The following is a 24745-nucleotide window of genomic DNA, read 5'->3' as shown; positions in this document are numbered from 1 at the left end:
TGGCTGTATAATGAGGATGATTGTAGTACCAGAACCATCTATCTATTCAGCACCTACTAGGTTGCAGTATGGGTAGATGTTTTACATATATTATTTTTAATGGTTATTATAACCCTGAAAGGTCAGTATTATCAGCCCCACTTTACTGAAACAAACTGAAGCTTAAAAAAAGGTACATAACTTGCTCAAGGTCACATAACTAGTAAGTAGCCATGCTAGAATTCAAATCTAGGATTACTTAATCACTTGCCATCATGTCTTCTAATGATCTTCAGATCTTAATACTTTTCACTTGCAGTCCCAGCCAGTTAAACCTGTCTTCCATCTAAGACAATCAATGTGAACTGATTTGGTTTAGATGTATCTTTCCACAATTGTTTATATTCATAAAATCATATAAAAACATATACATACACATATACATATGTATAAAGAGAATTTATTTTTTATTCCTGCAACATGGAAATATTAATTATACCTACTTCATGGAGTTGTAATGAGAATTAGATGAGGTAATGCTGACATTTAGTATGTTCTCAATTCCTGCTAGATACAGTGTTAATGTTAGAGCTAATGTAGCTTATTTTTAAAGTATATTTCTTAGAATTAGTTCTATAAAGGAATGTTGAGTATGAAAGGAAAAGGATGAGATGTAGAATAAGAAAGAGGAGAAAATGTAAAGGAATAAAGAAGGAAGAAAAAGGAAAGGAGAAACAGAAGAGAGATAAAGAGATAAAGAAAAAGATAAGACAAGGAAAAAAGCTGAAGACAGAGAAGGAGGCTTCAACTACCAGCATACTATAAATACCGGTGTGGAGCTTGCCAGATGCTATTGGAAGCCAAAAATTTAAAGAGAATTTTTTTTGGTTTTACTTTAAGTAGTGCATATACTTTTTTTTTTTTTTTCCACTTAGTATGTTTTGGGCATCCCTCTAGGTCACTACAGATAGATTTTACTTATGCTTTTTTAGTGATTGCATAATATCCCATAACATGTATGTCTCTTAATTTTTCCAGCCATTTCTCTCTATCCCCCACCCCCATGTTATTTCTGGTTTTTGTTTGTTTGTTTGTTTTGAGAGGGGGTTCCAACCATAGGCTTGCAGCAATAAACATCTAAGTATATTTATCTTTATACACTGGAACATGAGCCAGCTTTAGCATACTACCACAGCATGCATATAGAAAAGCATATAAATTATTAGTGTAGAGCTAAATGTGTGTCAGTATAGTGAACACACCTACTACCCTGGTCAATAAATAGAACTATATTATTTCCTCTTCATTGAAGATAACCAATTTCCTGACTTCAAATACCATACCTAATTTATTTTTGAGATACTGAGGGCCTTAAATAAAAGGGTGGTAATGGGGATAGATAGGTTCCTACTACAAAGCAAATACAAAAATAGAACAATTATAGGAGTAATGAAACCCTACATAGGAAGAAAATTGAGGAAACTATCTTCATGAGCTTTGAGTGGGGAAGAATTTCTTCAACAAGATTCAAAATGAATAATCTATAAATGAAAAAAATCAAATCTGACCATTAAAATTTACAATCCTTGGTGCAGCAAGTGGTACCATAAATAAAGTAAAGTTAAAGCGATAGCATGGCAGAAGCTATTTGGAATACATGTAGCTGACAAAATATTAGAATGCAAAATTAAGGAGAAAAAACACATCACTAAGGAAAAAAAAGCCAGCCAAATTAAAAAATGGGCAGTTCATAGAAATGAAAATCTATTGGTTGATGAATTTAATAAAAGATATTCAGTGTTATTTGTGATAAGGGAAGTAACAAGATAAACCACGATTCTGTACAAGTCACACCCATTAGTATAAAAAAAAGAAACCATTTTAAAGTGTTGACAAAGATGATACAGTCACTTTGAAAAGTAATTAGACAATAATGTTGAAAAACTTCAGTTCCAGCAATTTCACTTCTTAGTGTATGCCCCAGAGAAATCCCACATGTGCGCAGAGAATCATATATAAGAATGTTTATTTTTTTTCTAAATTGACTAATTAATAAACAACTGAAATCAGCCTGTAAAATAAGACAAGTGTATAACACAATTCATTTAGTCAATGGATTTGAGTAGTAATATATATACCTAGCATTTGAAATTAGTGAAGTAATGCTAAATGTATCAGCATGGATCAATCTCAAAAATAGTACTGAATAACAGTATGACACCATAAAGTTTTGTAATAATGTAAAATAAAAATTATTCGTTAAATATATATAAAATAAAATTATACAAATTGGAAATACTAAACATGAAATTCAAGGTAAGAGAAGGAAGTGGAGGTAAGGAAAAGTACAAGGGGTAAGTGTTAGGGCTTCTGGTATTGACAGGTTAGTAATTCAGACCACCCTTCCATGGGGTAACAATTAGAACATCTGGTCACAATATTTTTTAAAATCTTGAAGGCATCAGACAGCTAAAAGACAGTAAAGAAATACTAATGCTAAGCAGCAGACTCACAGACTCCAAGAAGGGACTAGTGGTTACCAAAAGGGAGCAGTGTGGGAGGGCGGGTAGGGAGGGAGGGAGAAGGGGATTGAAGGTTATTATGTTTAGTACACATGGTGTGGGGAGTCATGGGGAAACCAGTGTAGCACAGAGAAGGCAAGCAGTGAACCTGTGGCATCTTACTACACTGATGGACAGTGACTGCATTGGGGTGTGGGTGGGGACTTGATAATATGGGTAACTGTAGTAACCACATTGTCTTTTCATGTGAAACCTTCATAAGAGTGTATATCAATAATACCTTAATAAAAAATTTTTTTAAAGTTATACTAAGGCTAAGATCTTAGGAAAGGTGGAAATCCAAAGAAAAGTAAGGCATTTGGTAAAAATTCCCCCTAGAAGAAACAACTAAAAGTCTTGAAAAACTTGTTTTTCATAGACTTGTTGAGTTGGGGGAAAAAAGTTGGGACCAGGGCCTACCCAAAGGAATGGTGGAAGAGGCTCTAGTAAATCCTCCTATACTTCAGGTTGGGATTCCAAAGGACTGCATTCTTGGAACAACGGTGAACCGGAAATGGACCTTACCTCACAGTGACTGTAGAGTAACATCAAATCCTCTCAATCCATGAATTTGGATTATAGTGATTTTAGAGTTAGTTGCCCCATTAGGTACCTGTAAGCAACAAGCAAAAGTCCTTTTTAGAGACTCATGCTAGTCTTCAAATTATTTCTATGAACAATTTTTCAAATAAAATGTCTAGCACATAATTAGAAGTAATAAGGCACATAGGGAAAAAGCTTGAAAGAGAACCAGCAACAAATGAATGTCCCACAGATGTTAAATGACTTCACCTATGTTCAAGGTGGTGAAGATAGGTTGAAAATTTCAACAGAGAATAAGAAAGATAATAAAAAAGATAAAAAAAAGAACCAAATAGAACTGAATATTATAGTGAAATCAAGAATTTGATGGGTGTAATAGCAGATCAGACACAACTGATAAAAATAATTATGAACTAGAATATAGGTCTGTAAAGTCCAGAATGAAGCACAGGAAGACCAAAAAATAAAAGGGAGGGCGAAGAGAGGGGAGGATTCATTAAGATTAAACTTTGCTTTAGATCCAGGAGGAGAGAAAATAGACTGGAAAAGGCAATATTGAAGAGAATGGCTGAGAAGTTTTTCACAACTGCTGAAATGTTAAAGCCTCAAATTCAAAAGATTTCCTTACAACCCCTAAGCATGAATTTTTTTTTTTAAAGTGAAAACGAAGGGAAGCTTTTAGGCTGGTCACTGTAAAGCTTTTGATTCATTTCTGAATCAGGACACAAAAGTCACTATATACAAAAGAAAAAATCAGTGAATTGGACTACTTTAAATTAGCATTCTTTCATCAAAAAATGCTATTAAGTAAAAATACAAGCCACATATTAGGAAAAGATACTTGGCAACACAAAAATACATCAGGTTTTTAAAAATACAACCAATAGAAACCAGTAAGAAAATAACTTTTAAAAATAGACAGTAGACTGAGACACTTCACCAGAGAGATTATCCAAATGACCAACAAACGTGAAGAAATTAGTCAACTAAATACAAAACCATGCAGTAACACCAGACTGCTAAATTTACAGGTGTTGCCAACTGTTTGAAGCAAGGAGAACTCTCTTAACACTACCAATGGGAACGTGAATTGTAGCAGCCACTTTGGAAAGTTCAGCTACAAAAGCTGGAGTTATTTTTCTCTTGTAACAAGCATGTCCATTCTTTAGTATACGCTCAATGGGTAAATTATATTTCTTATGTGCCAAGAACCATAAAAAAACCTTAGTAGCATTTTTAATTATAGATAAAAACTTGAAACAGTGTCTGTAACTAGTAGAATGGATAGATGGTTGCATGTTCATACTACGACAATGAACTGGAACTACAACTGTGTACACATGGATGAGTCTCACAAGAATAAATTTTAGCAAAAGAATCCAGACCCAAAGAATATATACTATGTGATTTGTTTATTTGAAGTTAAAATGATGAAGCAAAAGTGAACTATGATCTTTAGGGGTGCATGTCTAAGTGGTAAAACAAAGAAAATCAGGAAAGTGTTACAAAAATGTAGGATAATAGGATTAACTTTGGGGGCTGGGAAGTGGCAATGCTTTGGAAAGAGAATTCAGGTGGGGCTTTGGGGTGCTCTCAGTGTTTTTTCCCGATCTGGTGCTGTACTTGGTGGTGTTTGTGAGTTTCCTTTGTAATAATACATTAAACTGAGCCTAAGAAAGTTTAAAATAGAAAAATAACCAGCAATAAAGTGGAAAGTAAAGTATTTTGGGCTTTTGAGCTTTAATGTTTGTTTCTTAAAAGTAAAAGATCTAAAGCAAATGTAGCAAAATAATAAGATTTAACAAAGTTGGGTGGTGAATACCTGATGTGTGATGTGTTATTTTGTACTCTAGGGAATGAAATGGAGTTCAGCCAGTTACCTCTTTCAAGATGGCATGTCCATGGGTCACTGTTGCCCAAAATTGAAATCATAGTGTATGTTTTACTAAACCAGTTTAAGCAGATGTTTCTTCAACCTTCTTCTGTTTGCTATTCTGTTCCTTGTGAAATCAAACAAGAAGGAACTACTCGGTGCAGGATTTTCCAAACTTTCTTGACCATCAGCACTTTTTCTTCTTTGTTTTTAAGATAATTATTAGTTTGAGAAAATGATACTTCCCAATGAAATGAGAGAAATCGAAGACAGTGAATAAAAAAATTAAACTATTACCTGGGCGAGGTGTTCTTTTCTTATCTATTGTACCCAGTAAGTTATTTAAGTAACTTCACTATCATTGATTTGTTTTACTGAGATACGACCTGTGGGTACAGGTTAAATTGCAAGAGCTGTGGCCTGATTCATAGTCAGAAGAATGTGTAGGCCTGTGCGGCTTGTCATGAATTATCAGTGTTGATCATTTGAAGTAATAGAATCTGGTTGTAGTTACTCACACGGTCACTACAGTATGTCCATAAGTAGTGGTGTACTAAGAATAGTAACAAGAGTAAGGAGTAGTGGGAATAATAGTGGTATTTCTTGATGTATGTGCTAAAATGGTTAGATTAACTCATTTGATCCTCACAACCATTCTCTTATGCCTATTTCACAACTTTCTCTGACTAAATTAGGTATTTTTTACAGAGACAGGTTTTGAATATTAAATGCTAGAACCTTATTCTCAGCAATGGCCTAGATCGGTGGTTCTCACCCAGTGGTGGTTTTGTTCCTTAGGGGATGTTGGGCACTGTCTGGAGATCTTTTTGTTTATGGCTACTGGTATCTTAGTGGGTAGAGGCCCAGTACACTACTAAACAACCTACAGTGCACAAGACACCTCCCCATCCCATGTGCCCCCAACAAAGAACTGTTTAGCCCAAAATGTCAGTAGTATCAAGGTTGAGAAATCCTGGCCTATATTACTGGGATTTTAAGATTTACGGGAGTACTTATTCTCATTGTTTAGAGCAGTTTTTAAATCTTTTTTCTGCCTCCCTGCCATTCATGTGAATCTCACATCTCCATTTAAAACTAAAACCTCTTTGATGACTTTGCAGCAATTATCCAGTGAGAGCTAGAAAATACAGTCATACTGTGTGTCAGTTTTCTATGGTGTCTTAAAAGGATAGGCTTTTAAGAAAGAAATTCTTTAGATTTACAGAGGAAGTTGATATAACAGTTTTGGCTTTCCCAAGTTGCTCTGTAAATGACATTTGTATTGTGCATACAGACACACTTATACAGCTGACTGGCCTCTGCCAAGCTCTATTAAATGAAGCCCCTGGCATATAAAGATTAAGGGCATGATAAGAGGTAGTAAACCATGCCACTCTGGAGTATGCTTCTGTTTCTGCTAACTCAACCAGGAATGACTGAAAAGACCTACCTACAAGACTTCTTTTACAAACTGCAAAGCATTTAAGAGGACATCTGAATTGAATGGCAAGTAGAGAAGAGTAGACAAGAGAAAATGTTGTCCTGTATCTAAATCTGTTCTTAAATAAAAATTGTAATTGGATTATTAGTAACTTTAAATTGCTGTGCTTTTGTTTTAATCATAATTTAAATGAAAATCTCCACCTCGGAACCAGTTTAGAATGTAAGCTGCTAAAGGCAGGGACTTTTTCTGGGTTGTGTTGTTGTTATTTTTTTTCCCTATTGCTAAATTCCTAGTCCCTAGAATTGGTTCCTGGCACATAATAGACCCTCAGACTTAAGTTGTGAGTGGGTAAACACATGAATGGAAGAATAACAATATAAGTTTATTTTATGCCCCTGTGTTACTTTTTAATCTCGTGTTTAGGGTAGGCGTGCATACTTAAGTTATGAAGAGTGACACCGAAGGTAGATTTCTGACTATTCTATGTGCTGTTATACCAGATCCAGAGCTTTTAGAGTTGCCCCTCCCTTTTTCTTTAATTAAGGTATCATTCATATACAATTTTATGAAGGTTTCATGAAAGCAACATTGTGGTTTCAACATTCATGCATATTATCAAGCCCCCCCATTATAATCACAGTCCATCAGCATAGTAAGATGCTATAGAGTCATTACTTGTCTTCTCTGTGCTGTTCTGCCTTCCCCGTGACCTACCTATATTGTGTATGCTAATTATAATGCCCCTTACTTCCTTTCTCACTCCCTCCCTACCCACGCTCCCCAACTTCTTCCCTTTGGTAACCACTAGTCCCTTGGAGTCTGTGAGTCTGCTGCTATTTTGTTCCTTCAGTTTTGCTTTGTTGTTACACTCCACAAATGAGTGAAATCATTTGGTACTTCTCTTTCTCCACCTGGCTTATTTCACTGAGCATAATATCCTCTAGCTCCATCCATGTTTTTGGAAATGGAAGGATTTGTTTTATTTTTATGAATGAATAATATTCCATTGTGTATATGAACCACCTCTCCTTTATCCATTCATCTACTGATAGGTATTTAGGTTGCTGCCATATCTTGGCTATTGTGAATAATGCTATAATAAAATAGGGATGCATATGTCTTTTGGAATCAGGGATCTTGTTTTCTTTGGGTAAATTCCTAGGAATGGAATTCCTGGGTCAAATGGTATTTCTATTTTTAGTTTTGAGGAACCTCCATATTGGTTTCCACAATGGTAGAACTAATTTATATTCTCACCAACAGTATAAGAGAGTTCCCCTTTCTCCACATCCTTGCCAGCATTTGTTGTTTCTTGTCTTTTGGATGTTGGCCATCCTAACTGGTGTGAGGTGATAGCTCATTGTGGTTTTAATTTGCATTTCCCTGATAATTAGCAATGTGGAGCATCTTTCCACGTGCCTTTTGGCCATTTGAATATCTTCTTTGGAGAAGTGTCTGTTCATATCCTCCACCCATTTTTTAATTGGTTTATTTGTTTTTTGGGTGTTGAGGTGTGTGAGCTCTTTATTTATTTTGGGTGTTAACCACTTATCAGATAAGTCGTTTAAGAATATGTTCTCCCATACTGTAGGAAGTCCTTTGCTGTACGAAGCTTTTTAGTTTGATGGAATCCCATTTGTTCGTTTTTGCTTTTATTTCCCTTTCCCAAGGAGATGTGTTCAGAAAAAAGTTGCTCATGTTTATATTCAAGAGATTTTTGCCTATGTTTTCTTCTAAGATTTTTATGGTTTCATGACTTACATTCAGGTCTTTGATCCATTTCAAGTTTACTTCTGTGTATGGAGTTTAGACAATAATCCAGTTTCATTCTCTTACGTGTTGCTGTCTAGTTTTGGCAACACCAGTTGTTGAACAGGCTGTCATTTCCCAATTGTATATCTATTGCTTCTTTACCATCTGTTAATTGGCCATATATGTGTGGTTTCTATCAGTGCTCTCTAGTCTGTTCCATTGGTCTATTGTTCTGTTTTTGTGCCAGTACCAAATTATCTTGATTACTGTGGCTTTGTAGTAGAGCTTGAAGTTGGGGAGCGTAATCCCACCAGCTTTATTCTTCCTTCTCAGGATTGCTTTGGCTATTCAAGGACTTTTGTGGTTCCATATGAATTTTAGAACTATTTGTTCTAATTCACTGAAGAATACTGTTGGTATTTTGATAGGGATTGCATTGAATCTGTAGATTGCTTTAGGCAGGATGGCCATTTGGACAATATTAACTTTTCCTATCTGTGAGCATGGGATGTATTTCCACTTATTAGTGTCCTCTTTAATTTCTGTCATGAGTGTCTTGTAGTTTTCAAGGCATAGGTCTTCCAGCTCCTTGGTTAGATTTATTCCTAGGCATTTTATTCTTTTTGATGCAATTGTAAATGGAGTTGTTTTCCTGATTTCTCTTTCTGCTAGTTCATCTGCTAATTAGTATATATGAATGAAACAGATTTCTGTGTATTAATTTTGTATCCTGCCACTTTGCTGACTCAATTATTAGTTCTAATCATTTTGGGGTGGATTCTTTAGGGTTTTTTATGTACAATATCATGTCATCTGCAAAAGTGACAGTTTAACTTCTTCCTTACCAATCTGAATGCCTTTTACTTATTTGTATTGTCAGATTGCCGTGGCTAGGACCTCCAGTACTATGTTGAATAAAAGTGGTGAGAGTGGGCATCCTTGTCTTGTTCTTGATCTTAGAGGAAAAGCTTTCAGCTTTTCACTGTTAAGTATGATGTTGGCTGTGAGTTTGTCATATATGGCCTTTATTATGTTGAGGTACTTTCCCTCTGTACCTACTTTGTTGAGAGTTTTTATCATGAATGGATGTTGTATTTTGTTGAATGCTTTCTCAGCATCTGTTGAGGTGGTCATGTGATTTTTGTCCTTTTTGTTCATGTGATATATGATGTTGATTGATTTTCGAATATTGTACCATCCTTGGATCCCTGGAATAAATCCTACTTGATCATGATGGGTGATCTTTTTGATGTATTCTTGAATTTGGTTTGCTAATATTCTGTTGACGATTTTTTCATCTATGTTCATCAGGAATGTTAGTTTGTAATTTTCCTTTTTTTGTGGTGTATTTGCCTGTTTTTGGTATTAGAGTGATGCTGCCCTCATAGAATGAGTTTGGAAGTATTCCAAAGCCATCTGGACCAGGCATTTTGGTCTTAGGTAGGTTTTTTATTACCAGTTCAATTTCATTGCCGGTAATTGGTCTGTTCAGATTTGTTTCTTCCTGTGTCAGTCTTAGAAGGTTGTATTTTTCTAGAAAGTTGTTCATTTCTTCTAGGTTATCCTATTTATTAGTATATAATTTTTCATACTATTCTCTAGTAATTCACTGTATTTCTGTGGTGTCTGTAGTGATTTTTCTTTTCTCCTTTCTGATTCTATTTATATGGGTACACTCTCTTTTTTTTCTTTATGTCTGGCTATGGGTTTATCTATTTTGTTTATTTTCTTGAAGAACTAGCTCTTGGTTTCACTGATTCTTTCTATTGTTTTATCCTTCTCAATTTTATTTATTTCTGCTCTGATATTTTATATCCCTCCTTTTACTGAATTTGGACCTCATTTATTCTTCTTCTTCTAGTTTCATTAATTGTGAGTTTAGACTGTTCATTTGGGATTGTTCTTTCTTCAGGTAAGCCTATATTGCAATATACTTTCCTCTTAGAACTGCCTGCACTGTATCCCACAGGTTTTGCAGTATTGAGTTGTTTTCATCTGTCTCCATATATTGCTTGATCTCTGTTTAAATCTGGTTATTTAGCAGCATGTTGTTAAGCCTCCTTGTGTTTGTGGGCTTTTTGTTTTCTTTGCATAATTTATTTCTTGTTTCATACTTTTGTGGTCTGAGAAGCTGGTTGGCATGAGTTTACTGAGGCTCTTTTTGTGGCCTGGTATATGATCTTTTCTTAAAAATGTTACATGTGCACTTGAGAGGAATGTGTATCCTGCTGCTTTTGGGTGGAGTGTTCTGTAGATGTCTGTTAGGTCCATCTGTCCTAATGTGTTGTTCAGTGCCTCTGTGTCCTTACTTATTTTCTGTCTGGCTGATCTGTTCTTTGGAAGTGAGTGAAGTGTTGAAGTCTCCTAAAATGAATGAATTGCATTCTATTTCCTCCTTTAATTCTGTTAGTATTTGTTTCACGTATGTAGGTGCTCCTGTGTTGGGTACATAGGAATTTATAATGGTTATATCATCTTACTGGACTGACCCCTTTATCATTATGTAATATCGTTCTTTGTCTCTTGTTACTTTCTTTGTTTTGAAGCCTATTTTGTCTGATACAGGTACTGCAACTCCTGCTTTTTTCTCCCTATTAGTTGCATGAAATATCTTTTTCCATCCCTTCACTTATAGTTTGTGTGTGTCTTTGGGTTAGAAGTAAGGCTCTTGTAGGCAGCATATAGACAGGTCTTGTTTTTTTTATCCATTCAATGACTCTATATCTTTTGATTGGTGCATTCAGACCAATCTAAAGGTTCTTTTTTTTCCCCTCCTTTTTCTTCATCTTCCACTCTTTATATATTAGGTATCATATTCTGTATTCTGTCTATCCCTTGACTGACTTTAGGGGTAGTTGATTTGATTTTGCATCTGCTTAGTAATTAATTGTTCTGCTTTCTTTACTGTGATTCTGTTACCTCTGGTGACAGCTATTTAGCCTTAGGAACAAATGCACTGTAGAGATGGTTTGTGGGAGGTAAATTCTCTCAGCTTTTGCTTATGTGGAAATTGTTTAATCCCTCCTTTAAATTTAAATGATAATCTTGCTAGATGCAGTGTTCTTCGTTCGAGGCCCTTCTGCTTCATTGCATTAAGTGTATCATGCCACGCCCTTCTGGCCAGTATAGTTTCTGTTGAGAAGGTCTGATGATAGCCTGATGGGTTTTCCTTTATAAGTGATCTGTTTTCTCTCTCTGGCTGCTTTTAATATTCTGTCCTTATCCTTGATCTTTGCCATTTTATTTATTATACGTCTTGGTGTTGTCTTCCTTGGGTCCCTTGTGTTGGGAGTTCTATGCACCTCCATGGCCTGAGAGACTGTCTTTTTCCCCAGATTGGGGGAGTTTTCAGCAATTACCTCCTCAAAGACACTTTCCCTTTCTCTCTCTCTTTTTCTTCTGGTACCCCTATAATGTGAATATTGTTCCATTTCAATTGGTCACATAGTTCTCTTGATATTCTTTCATTCTTAGAGGTCCTTATTTATCTCTATTCCTCAGCTTCTTTGTATTCCTCTTCTCTAATTTCTATTCCATTTACCATCCCCTCTACTTCATCTAATGTGCTTTTAAATCCCTCCATTGTATGTTTCATTTCAGATATTGATTTCCTTAATGATTGAATCTCATTCCCGAGTTTGTCCCTTATTTCTTGAATATTTTTCTGAACTTCCTTGAGCATGTTTATGATTTTTATTTTGAAATCTCTTTCAGGAAGATTGATGAGTTCCATTTCACTTGGTCCTTTTTCTGGTGTTTGTGGGATTTTGGTTTGATTCAGGTTCCATTGACATTTCATATTTGTATGTGATGCCCTTTAGTGCACAGAAGCTCTACTCTCTGGAGCTGCTTAACCCCTAGAGCAATGTCGGGGGTCACAGGGTAGTGACACTGGTGCCTGGGGGAGGGAAGAGCTGTTTCCTGAAACCTGGCTGCTGTGCCTTTCTCTACTCCAGAACCAGTGGGCCAAGTGCACAGGTGTAAGCCTCTATGCTTTGCATTTGTAGCTGCCATAGGCTGGGCCTCCCTCTGGCTGGCCTGACGCCAGGTCAGGGGCTGCCGGTTTGCGAGCCGGTGCCAGCCAGGAAGAAAGCACAGCAGCCGTATTACGGTGGGAGTTCATAGAGCTGAGTAGCCATCCAGGGGGATGGAGCACCTGAAGCTCCTGAAAGTTCCCAACCTACTGCACAGAGTGTGCCCAGACAATTTTGTGCACCTGTCCTTTCTCCTAAGCAGCAGGCTCCTTGCAATTCTTGCCTCTGTAGCAGCCCTCTCACTGTTAGGATGTTTCTCAGACACCCCCGCCTTTCTTTTGTCCCAGGGCAGCTGGATGTGGATTCCTGTTTTCCACAAGCAGCTGGATTTCAGTCTGTCCAGGTATTCCACCTGTCGTAGCTTTCCAAGCCCACTAATCTCCAGAGCACCATGCAATGTAGGTTCGTGCTCCCAGAGCAGATCTCCAGGGCTGGGTGTTCAGCAGTCCTAGGCCTCCACCCTCTCCCTGCTCCGTTTCTCTTCCTCCCACCAGTGAGCTGGGGTCAGGGAAGGGCTTAGGTCTCGCCACATCACAGCTTTGGTATGTTACCCTGTTCTGTCAGGTCTTTTCTTTTTCTCCAGGTGTATGCAGTCTGGGGCAGCCTTCTTTCCTATTGGTGTTTCAGGATTAGTTGCATTAACTATATTTTTGTATTATATGTGGTTTTAGAAGGAGGCCTCTGTCTCACCTCTCACACCACCATCTTTAATCGTCCAGTTTTTTCTCTGGTTGATCTATCTTTTGAGTGAGTGGTGTGTTGAAGTCTCCTAAAATGAATGCATTGCATTATATTTCCCTGTTTAATTCTGTTAGTATTTGTTTCACATATTTAGGTGCTCCTATTTTGTGTGCATAGATATTTATAATGGTGATATCCTCTTGAGTTGCACTGACCCATTTATCATTATGTAAAGTCCTTCTTTGTGTCTTATTACTTCGTTTGTTTTGAAAGCTGTTTTGTCTGATATAAGTACTGCTACTCCTGCTTTTTTCTCCCTATTATTTGCATGAACTGTTTCCATCCCTTCACTTATTTTTTATTAAGATATCATTGATATACACTCTTATGAAGGTTTCACAAGAAAACCAATGTGATTATTACATTCACCCTTCTTATTGAGTCCCCCCCCAAACCCCATTGCAGTCACTGTCCATCTTTGTAGTAAGATGCCACAGTATCCCTATAAGTTTTATGGTTTCATGACTTACATTCAAGTCTTTGATCCATTTCAAATTTAGCTTTTGTATATGGAATTAGACAATAATCCAGTTTCTGTCTCTTACATGTAACTGTCCAGTTTTGCCAACACCGGTTGTTGAAGAGGCTGTCATTTCCCCACTGTAAATCTGTGGCTCCTTTATCCTATATTAATTGGCCATATATGTGTGGGTTTATATCTGGACTCTCTGTTCTCTTCTATTGACCTGTGGGTGTGTTGTGATGGTACCAAATTGTTTTGATTACTGTGGCTTTGTAGTAGAGCTTAAAGTTAGGGAGTATAATCCCCCCAGCTTTATTCTTCCTTCTCGGGATTGCTTTGGCTATTTGGGTCTTTTGTGGTTCCATAGGAATTTTAGAACTATCTGTTCTGGTTATTTGAAGAATGCTCTTGGTATTTTGATAGGGATTGTATTGAATCTGTAGATTGTTTTAGGCAGGATGGCTATTTTGACAATATTAGTTCTTCCTATCCACGGGCACGGGTCCATCCCTTCACTGTTAGTCTGTGTATGTCTTTGGGTTTGAAGTGGCTATTCTGTAGGCAGCATATGGATGGGTCTTGTTTTTTTATCCATTCTCCAACTCTGTGTTCTGATCGGTGCATTCAGTTCATTTACATTTAGAGTGATTATTGATAGATATGTACTTATTGCCATTGTTGGCTTTAGATATGTGGTTACCAGATTCGAGGACAGCTTCCTTACTATCTCTTTACTCTCTTATTATGCTTTTTCAAACACAATCTAAAGGTTCTTTTCTTTTTTCTCCTTCTTCTTCCTCCACTCTTTGTAGGTGTCATATTCTGTACTCTTTTTATGTATCCCTTGACTGACTTTGTGGGTAGTTGATTTAGTTTTGCATTTGCTTAGTAAATAATTGGTCTACTTCCTTTACTGTTGTTTTATATTCTCTGGTGACAGTTGTTTAGCCTTAGGAGCACTTCCATCTAGAGCCGTCCCTTTTTAAATACACTTTAGAGATGGTATGTGGGGGGTAAATTCCCTCTACTTTTGCTTCTGTGGAAATTGTTTAATCCCCATTTCATATTTAAATGATAATCTTGCCAGGTAGTGTATTCTTGGTTGGAGGCCCTTCTGTTTCATTGCATTAAATACATCATGCCTGTCCCTTCTGGCCGTTAGGGTTTCTGCTGAGAAATCTACTAATAGCCTGACAGACTTTCCTTTATACGTGATTTTTTTTCTCTCTCTGGCTGCTTTTAATACTCTGTTTTTGTCCTTGATCATTGCCATTTTAATTGTTATATGCCTTGGTGTTGTCTCTTTCAGGTTCCTTGTTTTGGGAGATCTGTGGGCTTCTGTCATCTGAGAGATTATTTCCTTCCCTATATTGAGGAAATTTTCAGCAATTATTTCTTCATAGAGATTTTCTATCCCTTTCTCTCTCTTCTTCTTCTTCTAGTATGCCTATAATGTGAATATTGTTCTGTTTGGATTGATCACACAGTGCTCTTATTATTCTTTCATTCCTAGAGATCCTTCTTTCTCTCTGTGCCCCAGCTTCTTTGTTTTCCTGTTCTCTAATTTCTATTTCACTTACTGTCTCCTGTAACTCATCTAATCTAGTTTTAAATACCTCCATTGTATTTTTCATTTCAGATACTGTATTTTTCAGTTTCTGTCTCTTTTTTGAAGTTCTCTCTGAGATCTTGAATATTTTTCCGTAGCTCCATGTTTATGATTTTTATTTTGAAATCTTTATCAAGAAGATTGGTGATTTCAGTTTCACTTAGCCCTTTTTCTGGAGTCTGCTGTATTTTTGTTTGTACAAAATTCTTTTGTCATTTCATTTTTCTTGTGATTCCTATGGAATAATAACTTTGTGTAGGCAGTGCCCTCTAGTGCCCAGAAACTCTACTCTCTGGGTTGTCAAACACCTGGAGCAATGTCTGGGGTGGGGGGCATGCGAGTGAACCAGCACGTGCTGGGAGGAAAGAACTCTTTCATTCTTCCCACCTGCAGTGCCTGCCTCCACTGCCAGTTCCAGTGGACCGAGTGCACAGGGAGGAGCCTCTGTGCTACATTCCTGTAGGTGCTGTAGGTAGGGCCTCCCTCCAGCTGGCCTGGTGCAATGGCAGGTGCAGAAGGTTTGTGGACCAGTGATGGCCAGGTGGAACCAATGTCAGGCTGCATATCACAGTGGGGAACGTCAGGCCTGGGTTGCCAACCAGGGGGATGGAGCACCTGAAGCTCTCGAAACTTCCAAACTTGCTGGGCTGAGTGTGCCGAGACAATTTTGTCCACCTGCCCTTTCTCCTGAACATCAAGCTCTGTGTTATCTATGCCCCTTTAGCACCCCTCTCGCTGTTGGGAAGTCTTTCAAAGTGCCCACCTTTCTTTTGTCCAGGCTGGCCAGTTGTGCATACCTGTTCTCCACAAGAGGCTGGAATCTCAGTCTCTCCACGTATTCTGCCTGTCTTTGCTTTCAACCCCCCTAATCTACAGAGCACCATGTAATGTGGATTTGTGCTCCCAGAGCAGATCTCCAGGGCTGAGTGTTTAGCAGTTCTGGGCTTCTACTCCCTATCCGCTCTGTTTCTCTTCCTCCCACCTGTGAGCTGGGGTGAAGGGAGGGCTTGGGTTCCGCCAGATTGCAGCTGTACTACTATACTCTTTTCTGTGAAGTTGTCGCTTTTGTCCAGATGTAGGCAGTCTATTCTGCAGTCTTTGGATTGCTCTTTCAGGATTAGTTGTATTTGATGTATTTTCATGTTATATGTGGCTTTGGGAGGAGGTTTTTGCCTCATCAAGACACCATCTTTTTCCCCCTCCTCCAAGTTGCCCCTTTTTAATTGCTTTAAAGTAAGGTGGGAAAAGAATGACAGGACTGAGACACTAAGAGAATAAGGGAGACACAATTAAATATCTTCAGAAATAGATCTTGGAATTGCAAATATGAAAAGTCAGCCTTGGGCAACAACAGTAGCTAGAGAAGTAGGTGAAAAATGCTTGAAGAAAAGACTGGTGAGAAGTGAATGACACTTTCATAATTTGACCATTCCCCTTTGATTCTTGTGGGCATCCGTTAGCACTATATACCTCTTCAGATGTATCTAATAGGGATGCATTTTGGTAGATGTGTTTCACAGTACATACAGAGAATGTTATGCTCAGTTTTAGCAGGTGATTTGCTAATGTCAGGTATAACCACTGGTAGAGGATAATATGTCACCGTGGATCCATGAGTTATAGTTGGACTATCGCTGTTCACTTCACATTTTAGAGTTAACATAGGGGTACCACTTGTTCATATTATACTTTCTTTTTGCAAATACCTTCCTCAAACCAGAACATCTTCTGGATCAAATGGCTACTGGGCCATGGGTTACCACCAGCATCTTTACGTTCTGAGGCTGCATTGTAAATCCTGAGTATACTGAGCAAGGCCAGGGCTTGGCCTTCCATTTTCTAATCTCTCATTTGACTACCTTAATTAATACTTAGCTGACAGCCCTTGATGTTCCTCTGGCAGTTTGATCCTTTTAGGGATAAAATGTATCTACCCTTAACACTATCAAATATATCAGCAGTACAGGTCCTGTTGCTTGAAGAAAATGACTACCTGATACATCATTTATATCCAACATTTCTGGCTGACTGGTATGTGGTCAGGTCTTATCACGATATTTGATGATACACTGTCAGTTTACAAGTGTAATGTAATGTCACACTGAGAGTTTACTACTGTGTAAATATGAAAAAGTAGGTGCTCTCCAGCAAATCGAGCTTACGAAGAAGCCAGACTAAAATATTCTTCCATACTCCCTTGCTCCCCAAGAAACCATCTCCCAAAACAACCCACTTAAAATATTTACATATCTTAGTTTTGATCATGGGCTGTTGTTAAATGAAAATTAGGGTTGTCTAAAAAGGTCTTTTTCTCATTGGTGCACATCATCTTTCATTTTTGCAACATTTACAAGTACCTACCTTGTCCATTGTTGTGGCCTGAATGTTTGTGCCCACCCCCTCCTCACTGCCCCCCCAATTCCTGTGTTGAAGCCCTGACCCTCAGGTTCTGTTGTTCTGATGGTTTTGGGAGGTGGAGCCTTTTGGAGGTAGTTAGGCTTAGATGAGGGCATAGGGGTGCAGTCCCATGTTGGGGTTAGTGCCTCTATCAGAAGCAGAAGAGAGCCCTCTCTATCACACGAGGATACAGAAGGAGGCAGTTCTCTGCAAGCCAGGAAGAGCGGACCCCCACCCAAAGCCAAATCCGCTGGCATTTTGATTTTGGACTTAGAGCTTCCAGAGCTGTGAGAAACAAATGTCTATTGTTTAAGCCATCCTGTCTGGTATTTTGTTACAGTGGTCCAAACAGACTAAGATACCCGCTGTTTTAGTTCTGTTCTAACTAAAGAATTGCATTGGGTGTCCTGATCAATAAGTGTCCAACTGACAATACATACTAACTCAGTAATGTCATAATCCTGTTAGATTTATCATTTTTTAAGAACAAAAAAATTACCATGCATCACCATTCTCACTGAGTATGTATTCTTATTGGCCTATTTGTATACTTCCATGGCTATGTTAGCCATTCCACGAAAACAATATGGTTGTGTCCCAAAACAAGTCTGTAGGGGGTTGTGTAGCTGGGCATTTCATTTGAGCTGTATGTACTTGCAGATCTGTGGCCCTTCTGTTAATTGGTTTTAATACTGTCATGTGAATATATCTAAATATTTTTTTTGTCCTGTATGTGTGAATGTCCCATGGCCATCATTTTGGGGTAGCAGATATTCATTTCTCTTTTGTGGTTCTCTCCCTAATTGGTTTGTGAACTAACTTTTTTATATGCTTTGTTTAATATCTACATTGTTACAATATAGATTACCTTTAATTTTTAATCATAAACATGTCAATGCAGCTCAAAGTGTTTAAATATAGCTATATTTTATTGGACTCAATTATGTGGCAGGCACTATTATTTGCTTTACTTAGACTAATCTCAATCCAATAGTCTTAGGAGATAGATGTTATCACCCCCACTTTAGAAAGAAACAGAGGTGAAGTTAGTAACTTGGCCAAAGTCACATGGCAGAGCTGAGATTATGACTCTCTCCAAAGCTCCCATTCCAACAAGCTACTTTATAATGTCCCTCAATGTACAGTCATTGGATTGTCTCCTTTTACTGATGAAGGGACTGAGGTTCAGTGAAGTAACTTGATCAGATTTACATAACTGATTAGTTATGGAGCTGGGATTCGAACCCTGATTTTAATGCTCAACATTCCAGTGCTTTTTCAATTTCAGTGTTCGAATATCCCAGTTAGAACTTTCTTGTCTATGACTTACAATGTGCTTCCGCCACACCTATTTCATTGGAACCTTAAGCTTTGCTGTAAGTTAGACACAGGTGTTGTGCCTCCCTTGTTTTGGATGAGAGTGAGACTTTGGTTAGAAGAATTGTCTTTGTTTAAATGCAAGTAAGCAAATCTTTTGATACTTAACCCAACTCTTTCAACAGAGCCTTCCCTGTATAAAAGATATAGAAGGCTTGCCTTGTGTAGGGAAATTCTCCCTTGCTGTATGTCATTTCTACTTGTTAGTATAAACCAAACTATATTGGTTTGGTCCTTCAGACTCTTTAATTCTGGTCCCTCTCACCAAACAACAGTGGCTTGGATTTTCGTATTGTTGCCTATAATCTTCCCATTTTCTACACAGTAAAATCCATAATGCAGGAAACCTTTTTTCAAGGTGGGTTGATTGTGGCGCAGGTAATTTTTATCTTATTAGTCAGTTACATCTTAGTGTTTATATAGATAATGCTGGTGAATATGCTGAGAAGCTGAGTAGGACTTTTTGACTGGTTTACTTGTGTTCCTATAAAATAGCAAATTGGGTTTGACTGGTAGTTTTTAGAACCTTTAGTTTGTTGTGGAACCTAATATCATGTTGGTGCTCTGTTATTTGCCACCATGGTTATGGATATGCTTGGTTCTCTTTTGTAGTGCATTGTAATGAATTCTGAATTCTATATAGTAGAAAATAGAATGTACTTTTGGCTTTTGCTTTGCAAAATCTTTGCTTTCATGTAGTGTTTTTTTTTCCTTGAAGGTCAATTAAGCACCTACCTTCCTGTGTGATAGTAGTATAGGTCTGACTATGAAATAATCTGTATATGGTCACTTGTGTTTGTATGGCCTAAATTTGGAGATGTTAGCTTTTCTATGTCTAAAAAAGTATTAGATGATCTTCTCTTAAGTTAGTGTTTCCTGCTGATGAGAGAGTAATGAAACACTTGATCCCTTGGTTGATTAGAACTGGACTTGTTAAATGATCTTTCGTAAGTCATAGGGAATATGTTGGAGAGTGTACCATCAGTTCTAGTGCAGATATACTATAGAATCTTAGCCCTCAGTTCTCAAGATGTTTCTCTAGCCATTCAGCCTTGATCAGCCGCTCTCCAAGTCCATTCTGGTTGTTAACATTAACTCTTGTGAGTATAAATACAAAACAGCCTATTTTTTACCAAGTTCTCTCGCTGAACCTAGGGCAAAGGCCGTGCATTTCAGAACTTCGGGAGCCACTTTGCAATTCCAGAAAAACCATTTTGCCGTGTTATGCAATTGCTGCTCAAAATGGTGCTCAGGGGAATTTTGTCGTAAAATAGAGTATTTTAATCAGTCACTGCACTAGTCTGCTTTCTTTATATTTTCAGCATGTTCATAAGGATATCTGTATTTGGTTATAAGTAACCTTGAAGATATGGGCTATTGTAATTATTAGAAAACATTATTAACAGATTTATTAATAGATTTGGATTTGAAATAGATTTGTAAGCATCTTGCCTCCAAGTGGTTCTTCCCCTCCAGTCTGCGTCTTTCCTTATATCAAAAGAATGTTATCAAAGTGACTGAACTTTTGGAGAACTAGTGTTTTCTTTTGGCACATAGGAAATAATCAGTAAACATAGTACATTGATAGGGTGAATACTGGCATTACAGTGTTACAACATTCCCGTGGGGACAAGATAGCTCAGATATCCTCAAATGTGTTCCCTCTTCTGCTTTTTTCTCCAGTAAGGATCTCACCTATAACACTTTTCCTTTGGTCATGAAATTCTCCCCTGCTTTATATGTCATTTCTATTTGTTCCTTTAAACCAAAGTACCTACAGTGGTAGCAAGAAAAACAAAAGAATAAATCTACAGAGTTAAAAAGGTCTAGACATTTGCAGGGTTACAGTTGTAATAATATTACATGGTTTCAAAGTCAGCTAGAGATACATCAGCCATAAAAGATACAGTACATTTATGTGAGAGGAATATGTATCTTTTCTGTATAAAATTTAAGACAGCTTACCAGTGAAATGAAATGCCTGAAGTGAAGCTGTGTACCTCTTGTAGGATGCTTACCTGTGGTTCTGTCAGCATTATTTTGCACAATAAAAAAAAATATTTTGAGAGTATCATTGAATATCTTTAATCTTTAAGAAACGCTTTTGCTTTTCCTGTTTGGATGCAGCTGAAAGTACCCATGGCAGACAAGCCTGGTAACACGGTGAATTTCCGGAAGCTGCTACTGAACCGTTGCCAGAAGGAGTTTGAAAAAGATAAAGCAGATGATGATGTCTTTGAGAAGAAGCAGAAAGAACTCGAGGCTGCCAGTGCTGTAAGTATTTTCACCGAAAGATGGGGCTTGTGCACTTTGTTATCAGAATCTTCCTGGAGCTGGCTACTGTATCTGCCTATTCCTTCAAGAGGGTCAGTGGCCTTTTTATCATGTGGAGACACTCTTATAATGTGGAGGATTGCTTTATTCTTTTTAGTGCTGGATGCTAGAGCAACCCAACCTTTTGAGATAGGGATTCAGAGCCTAGACTTCACAGAGGATACCGAGTTCCAGAAATCTGAGGTGGATGCAAACTTCTGGTATAGTTCAGTTTTCTGAGGAGTAGATCTGTAGTTGCAGTCTGATTCTCAAAGGGTACCCCTGATCCCAGAAAGGATAAAGACCATGAATTTCCATACATTGTTAGCACATATTGTACAGAACAGTTTTCATCATCAAGGTTCTATTTCTCTTCTTATGCAATAGCCAGAGGAGAGGACGAGGCTTCACGATGAACTGGAGGAAGCTAAGGACAAAGCCCGGCGGAGATCCATTGGTAACATCAAGTTCATCGGAGAACTCTTCAAGCTCAAAATGCTCACTGAAGCCATCATGCATGACTGCGTGGTGAAGCTGCTAAAGAATCACGATGAAGAATCCCTGGAGTGCCTGTGCCGCCTGCTCACCACCATTGGCAAAGACCTGGACTTTGAGAAAGCAAAGGTAAAAATCCAGAATCTCCAAAACCTCTGGCAGGACTCCGTCAGTTTTGTTATCGAGTGTCCGTCTTGTCCCCGCACTCGAGGCTGTTCGTATTTCTCCTTCTGCCCTTCTTATGGTCAGTGGTGGGCCATCATGCTCCTTAGCACATTTACATGAAAGTCACAAGTGAAGAAGGTCCCAAGTGATGTAAAAGCCAATTTGTGAATGTTCAGATAATCTGTCCCTTGTCCTTTTCCTGTGTGACAGGTCATTTGTGAGTATAGCAAATTATGGGCAGAAACAAGGGGAGAAAAACTGCTGTGGGCCAGGACTAATGGTGATACAGAAATGAAGAACACCCGGTAGCTTTCTTCAGTTTATACTCTCATTAATGACATAGCTATGTAAACATAATGCAAGAAATCATTAAAATAATATAATTCAAACACGGTGCTCTCCAAATAAGGGGTAGGGAAATGAGAAATGCTTTAAAGAAATAATGTCAGAAATGTTTCATAACATCTGAAACAGCTAGGATTATGTTTGATTATCGCAGAAAACCCCAAATATCAGTGGTTTATACAAGATTTATTTCTCACACATATAAGTAAAGCTCAGAAGTAAGAGGTCTGAGGCTGGATCAGTGGCTCAGAGATGATAAAAAAAATTCCAGTTTCTCCAACTTCACATTCTGTCATCCCCAAGGTGCACCATTGTCCTCATTATTCTCAGCAGAGAAGACTGGAAAGGGTCAAAGAACATAGCCACCTCTCTCTCAAGGAAGGTTCTGAGGAGCTGCAATAGGACATTTTTATTTATATTCTCTTGGCTTGTAATTAGTTCCGTGACCACAGCCAGCTGTTTAACATATGTAGCCTTTATTTTGGGTGTCATATGTTCAATTAAAAATTCTACCACATTACCTTTTGGTTGTAACTTATATTCCCAGGCCATTTAAAAATTCTGCATGGCAAAACTACATTTGAAATTTCTCAGCCAGGAATACTAATGGTTTTATCTCTTGCAGCCACGTATGGACCAGTATTTTAATCAGATGGAGAAAATTGTGAAAGAAAGGAAAACTTCATCTAGGATTCGATTCATGCTTCAGGATGTGATAGACCTAAGGCTGGTAAGTAGAAAAGTAATAAGCTTACCATCCATTCTCTTTAAGGCATTGGGTTGGGGAGGATGTCCTGGGACTGACATGTGTAGAAATGAAATGCTTTTGCTACAGGACTCTCAGATCTGAATTGACACAGTGCTCACAAGAGAGCTGTGTGCAACAACAGAGGCATGTGTGTGTGCCTGCTCTGTGTTTCTTCTCTTTACTCTGTCAAACCACGTGGCAGTTTTGAAGTCAGCCATTCTGAATTCAAACTGTGGTTAATTCTATTTAGTTTTAGGATGCTAAATAATTGGGAAGCCTCATCTTCAAAATGAGTATGTTTAACTTCCCTCAGCCTTAAGTTTTTAGTCTCTAAAATGGGGATGTTGTCCTCCTTGCAGATGTGTTCTAAAGATCAATAAGGTGATTATGTAAAGGGCCCAGCTCACAGGAGATGTTGATATTTTCTTCTCTGTTGTTTTTCCTATATACCCTCCTGTCTGCTGCCTTTTTTTCCCCCCTCATTTCTCATACTAGGTACAGTTTTTACCACTACCACCTCTTTTTTCTCTTCTTATTTTAACCTCCTGCAGGGAATGTACTGCAGCTGACTCTAAACTAGAGAAAGTGAAAACAGGTCTCACCTCTTTCCTGCCCTGTACCCAGACCCAAGGTTCTTTATCTTGCTAAGCCCAGCTGTGACCTTAAGCTCCTTCTTAGTACCAGAGCTACTACAGCTGATCAAAATTTTCATGCTGATTTAAACCTATTTGCCATCCTTGCATCTAACTGGTATAAATAAGTATAAAAAACTTCTTCACCCATGCCTTCAACCACTTGTACTTATATTAGATGTTGAGACTATAGCTAGGAAGGGAAGGAAAGGGAGAAGTATTACTGTAAGGAGATAGCTTGTTTGGTTCTTAGTAAAAAGGATAATCAAAAGGTGAAGTGGTATGACACTTTGTGCAAGTCACCGAAATCATAATATGGGAGGAAGAAGCCTGCTGTCACCCGCAGTTCGGGAACCCCGTGGGGGGTGAGAAGAGCTGCCCGGCAGTGACCCGGTTAAGGCATGGTGGAAGAACGCTGACGTTTGCTGATGCCTCTTCTCTCTCTTCCTTTCAAACATACAAAGTAATTTTTTAAAAATACACCTGGGCTAGCCTTTCACTCTTTTTAATCCTTCTGCTGTTAGAACACTCAGTATACAGCAGTTCAGGGTTGTTTGAGAACTTCATTCTTTAATTCTCTTCTCCAGATTGCACGTAGTGCCATGTGTAAGACAGATGAAAAACTGCCACAGTATCAACTTTTATATGTATTTTATACTTTTCTTGCAGTAAAAAGTATAAAATAGAGTTTCAAAAATTTTTAGTTTCTATTTTTGTCGTCTTGCTCTCTTGCCAATGGGTTTCAGCCCCGGGCAAGTTCACTATGGATTCAGTGTGGCCAAAGAAATGACAGTAGAATGTTCTTGGGGTGAAAGGGTTATACCCAACTTTATATCCACAGTGGCAGGTCAATCACTAAAATATCATTCACTCAGAGTGAGTTTGCTTGCAGCAAGCCGGCGGTCTCTGCCTCAGGGCCTCTCTGTCCTCTGCTCTCCTGCAGCCTTGCAGCCATGCCACCATGTCACCCAGAGCACTGGGCAGAGCTCTTTATATAGAGTCAATAACAATGTATTGCCGACACATGTGTAGTGAGCTAGCTGACCAGGGCCAGGTGAGAATCCTAGCCACAGGAACTTTCATTTTAACCACACTTGCCAATAACCTTATTTTTTCCTTTTTAGTGTAATTGGGTATCTCGAAGAGCAGATCAAGGGCCTAAAACTATTGAACAGATTCATAAAGAGGCTAAAATAGAAGAACAAGAAGAGCAAAGGAAGGTCCAGCAGCTCATGACCAAAGAGAAGAGAAGAACAGGTGAGGGGTGGAGTCCA

The 24745-nt window shown here is 38.2% G+C and overlaps 1 protein-coding gene across 11 annotated transcripts in view; it reads left to right on the top strand.

The window, feature by feature from the left end:
- Window positions 1-24745, top strand: part of EIF4G3 (eukaryotic translation initiation factor 4 gamma 3) — a 406522-nt gene that overhangs the window by 337366 nt on the left and 44411 nt on the right. For all 11 annotated transcript variants that reach the window (XM_057499810.1, XM_036914545.2, XM_036914543.2 and 8 more), the window contains 4 exons: window positions 20901-21047; window positions 21474-21710; window positions 22717-22821; window positions 24596-24728. In XM_057499810.1, the coding sequence (XP_057355793.1) occupies window positions 20901-21047; window positions 21474-21710; window positions 22717-22821; window positions 24596-24728 (622 nt within the window). The remainder of the gene's footprint in view (window positions 1-20900; window positions 21048-21473; window positions 21711-22716; window positions 22822-24595; window positions 24729-24745) is intronic.

Source organism: Manis pentadactyla, chromosome 4 (genome assembly GCF_030020395.1).
Source record: "Manis pentadactyla isolate mManPen7 chromosome 4, mManPen7.hap1, whole genome shotgun sequence".
Taxonomy (NCBI): domain Eukaryota; kingdom Metazoa; phylum Chordata; class Mammalia; order Pholidota; family Manidae; genus Manis; species Manis pentadactyla.
This window is presented reverse-complemented; position numbering and strand designations above follow the sequence as displayed.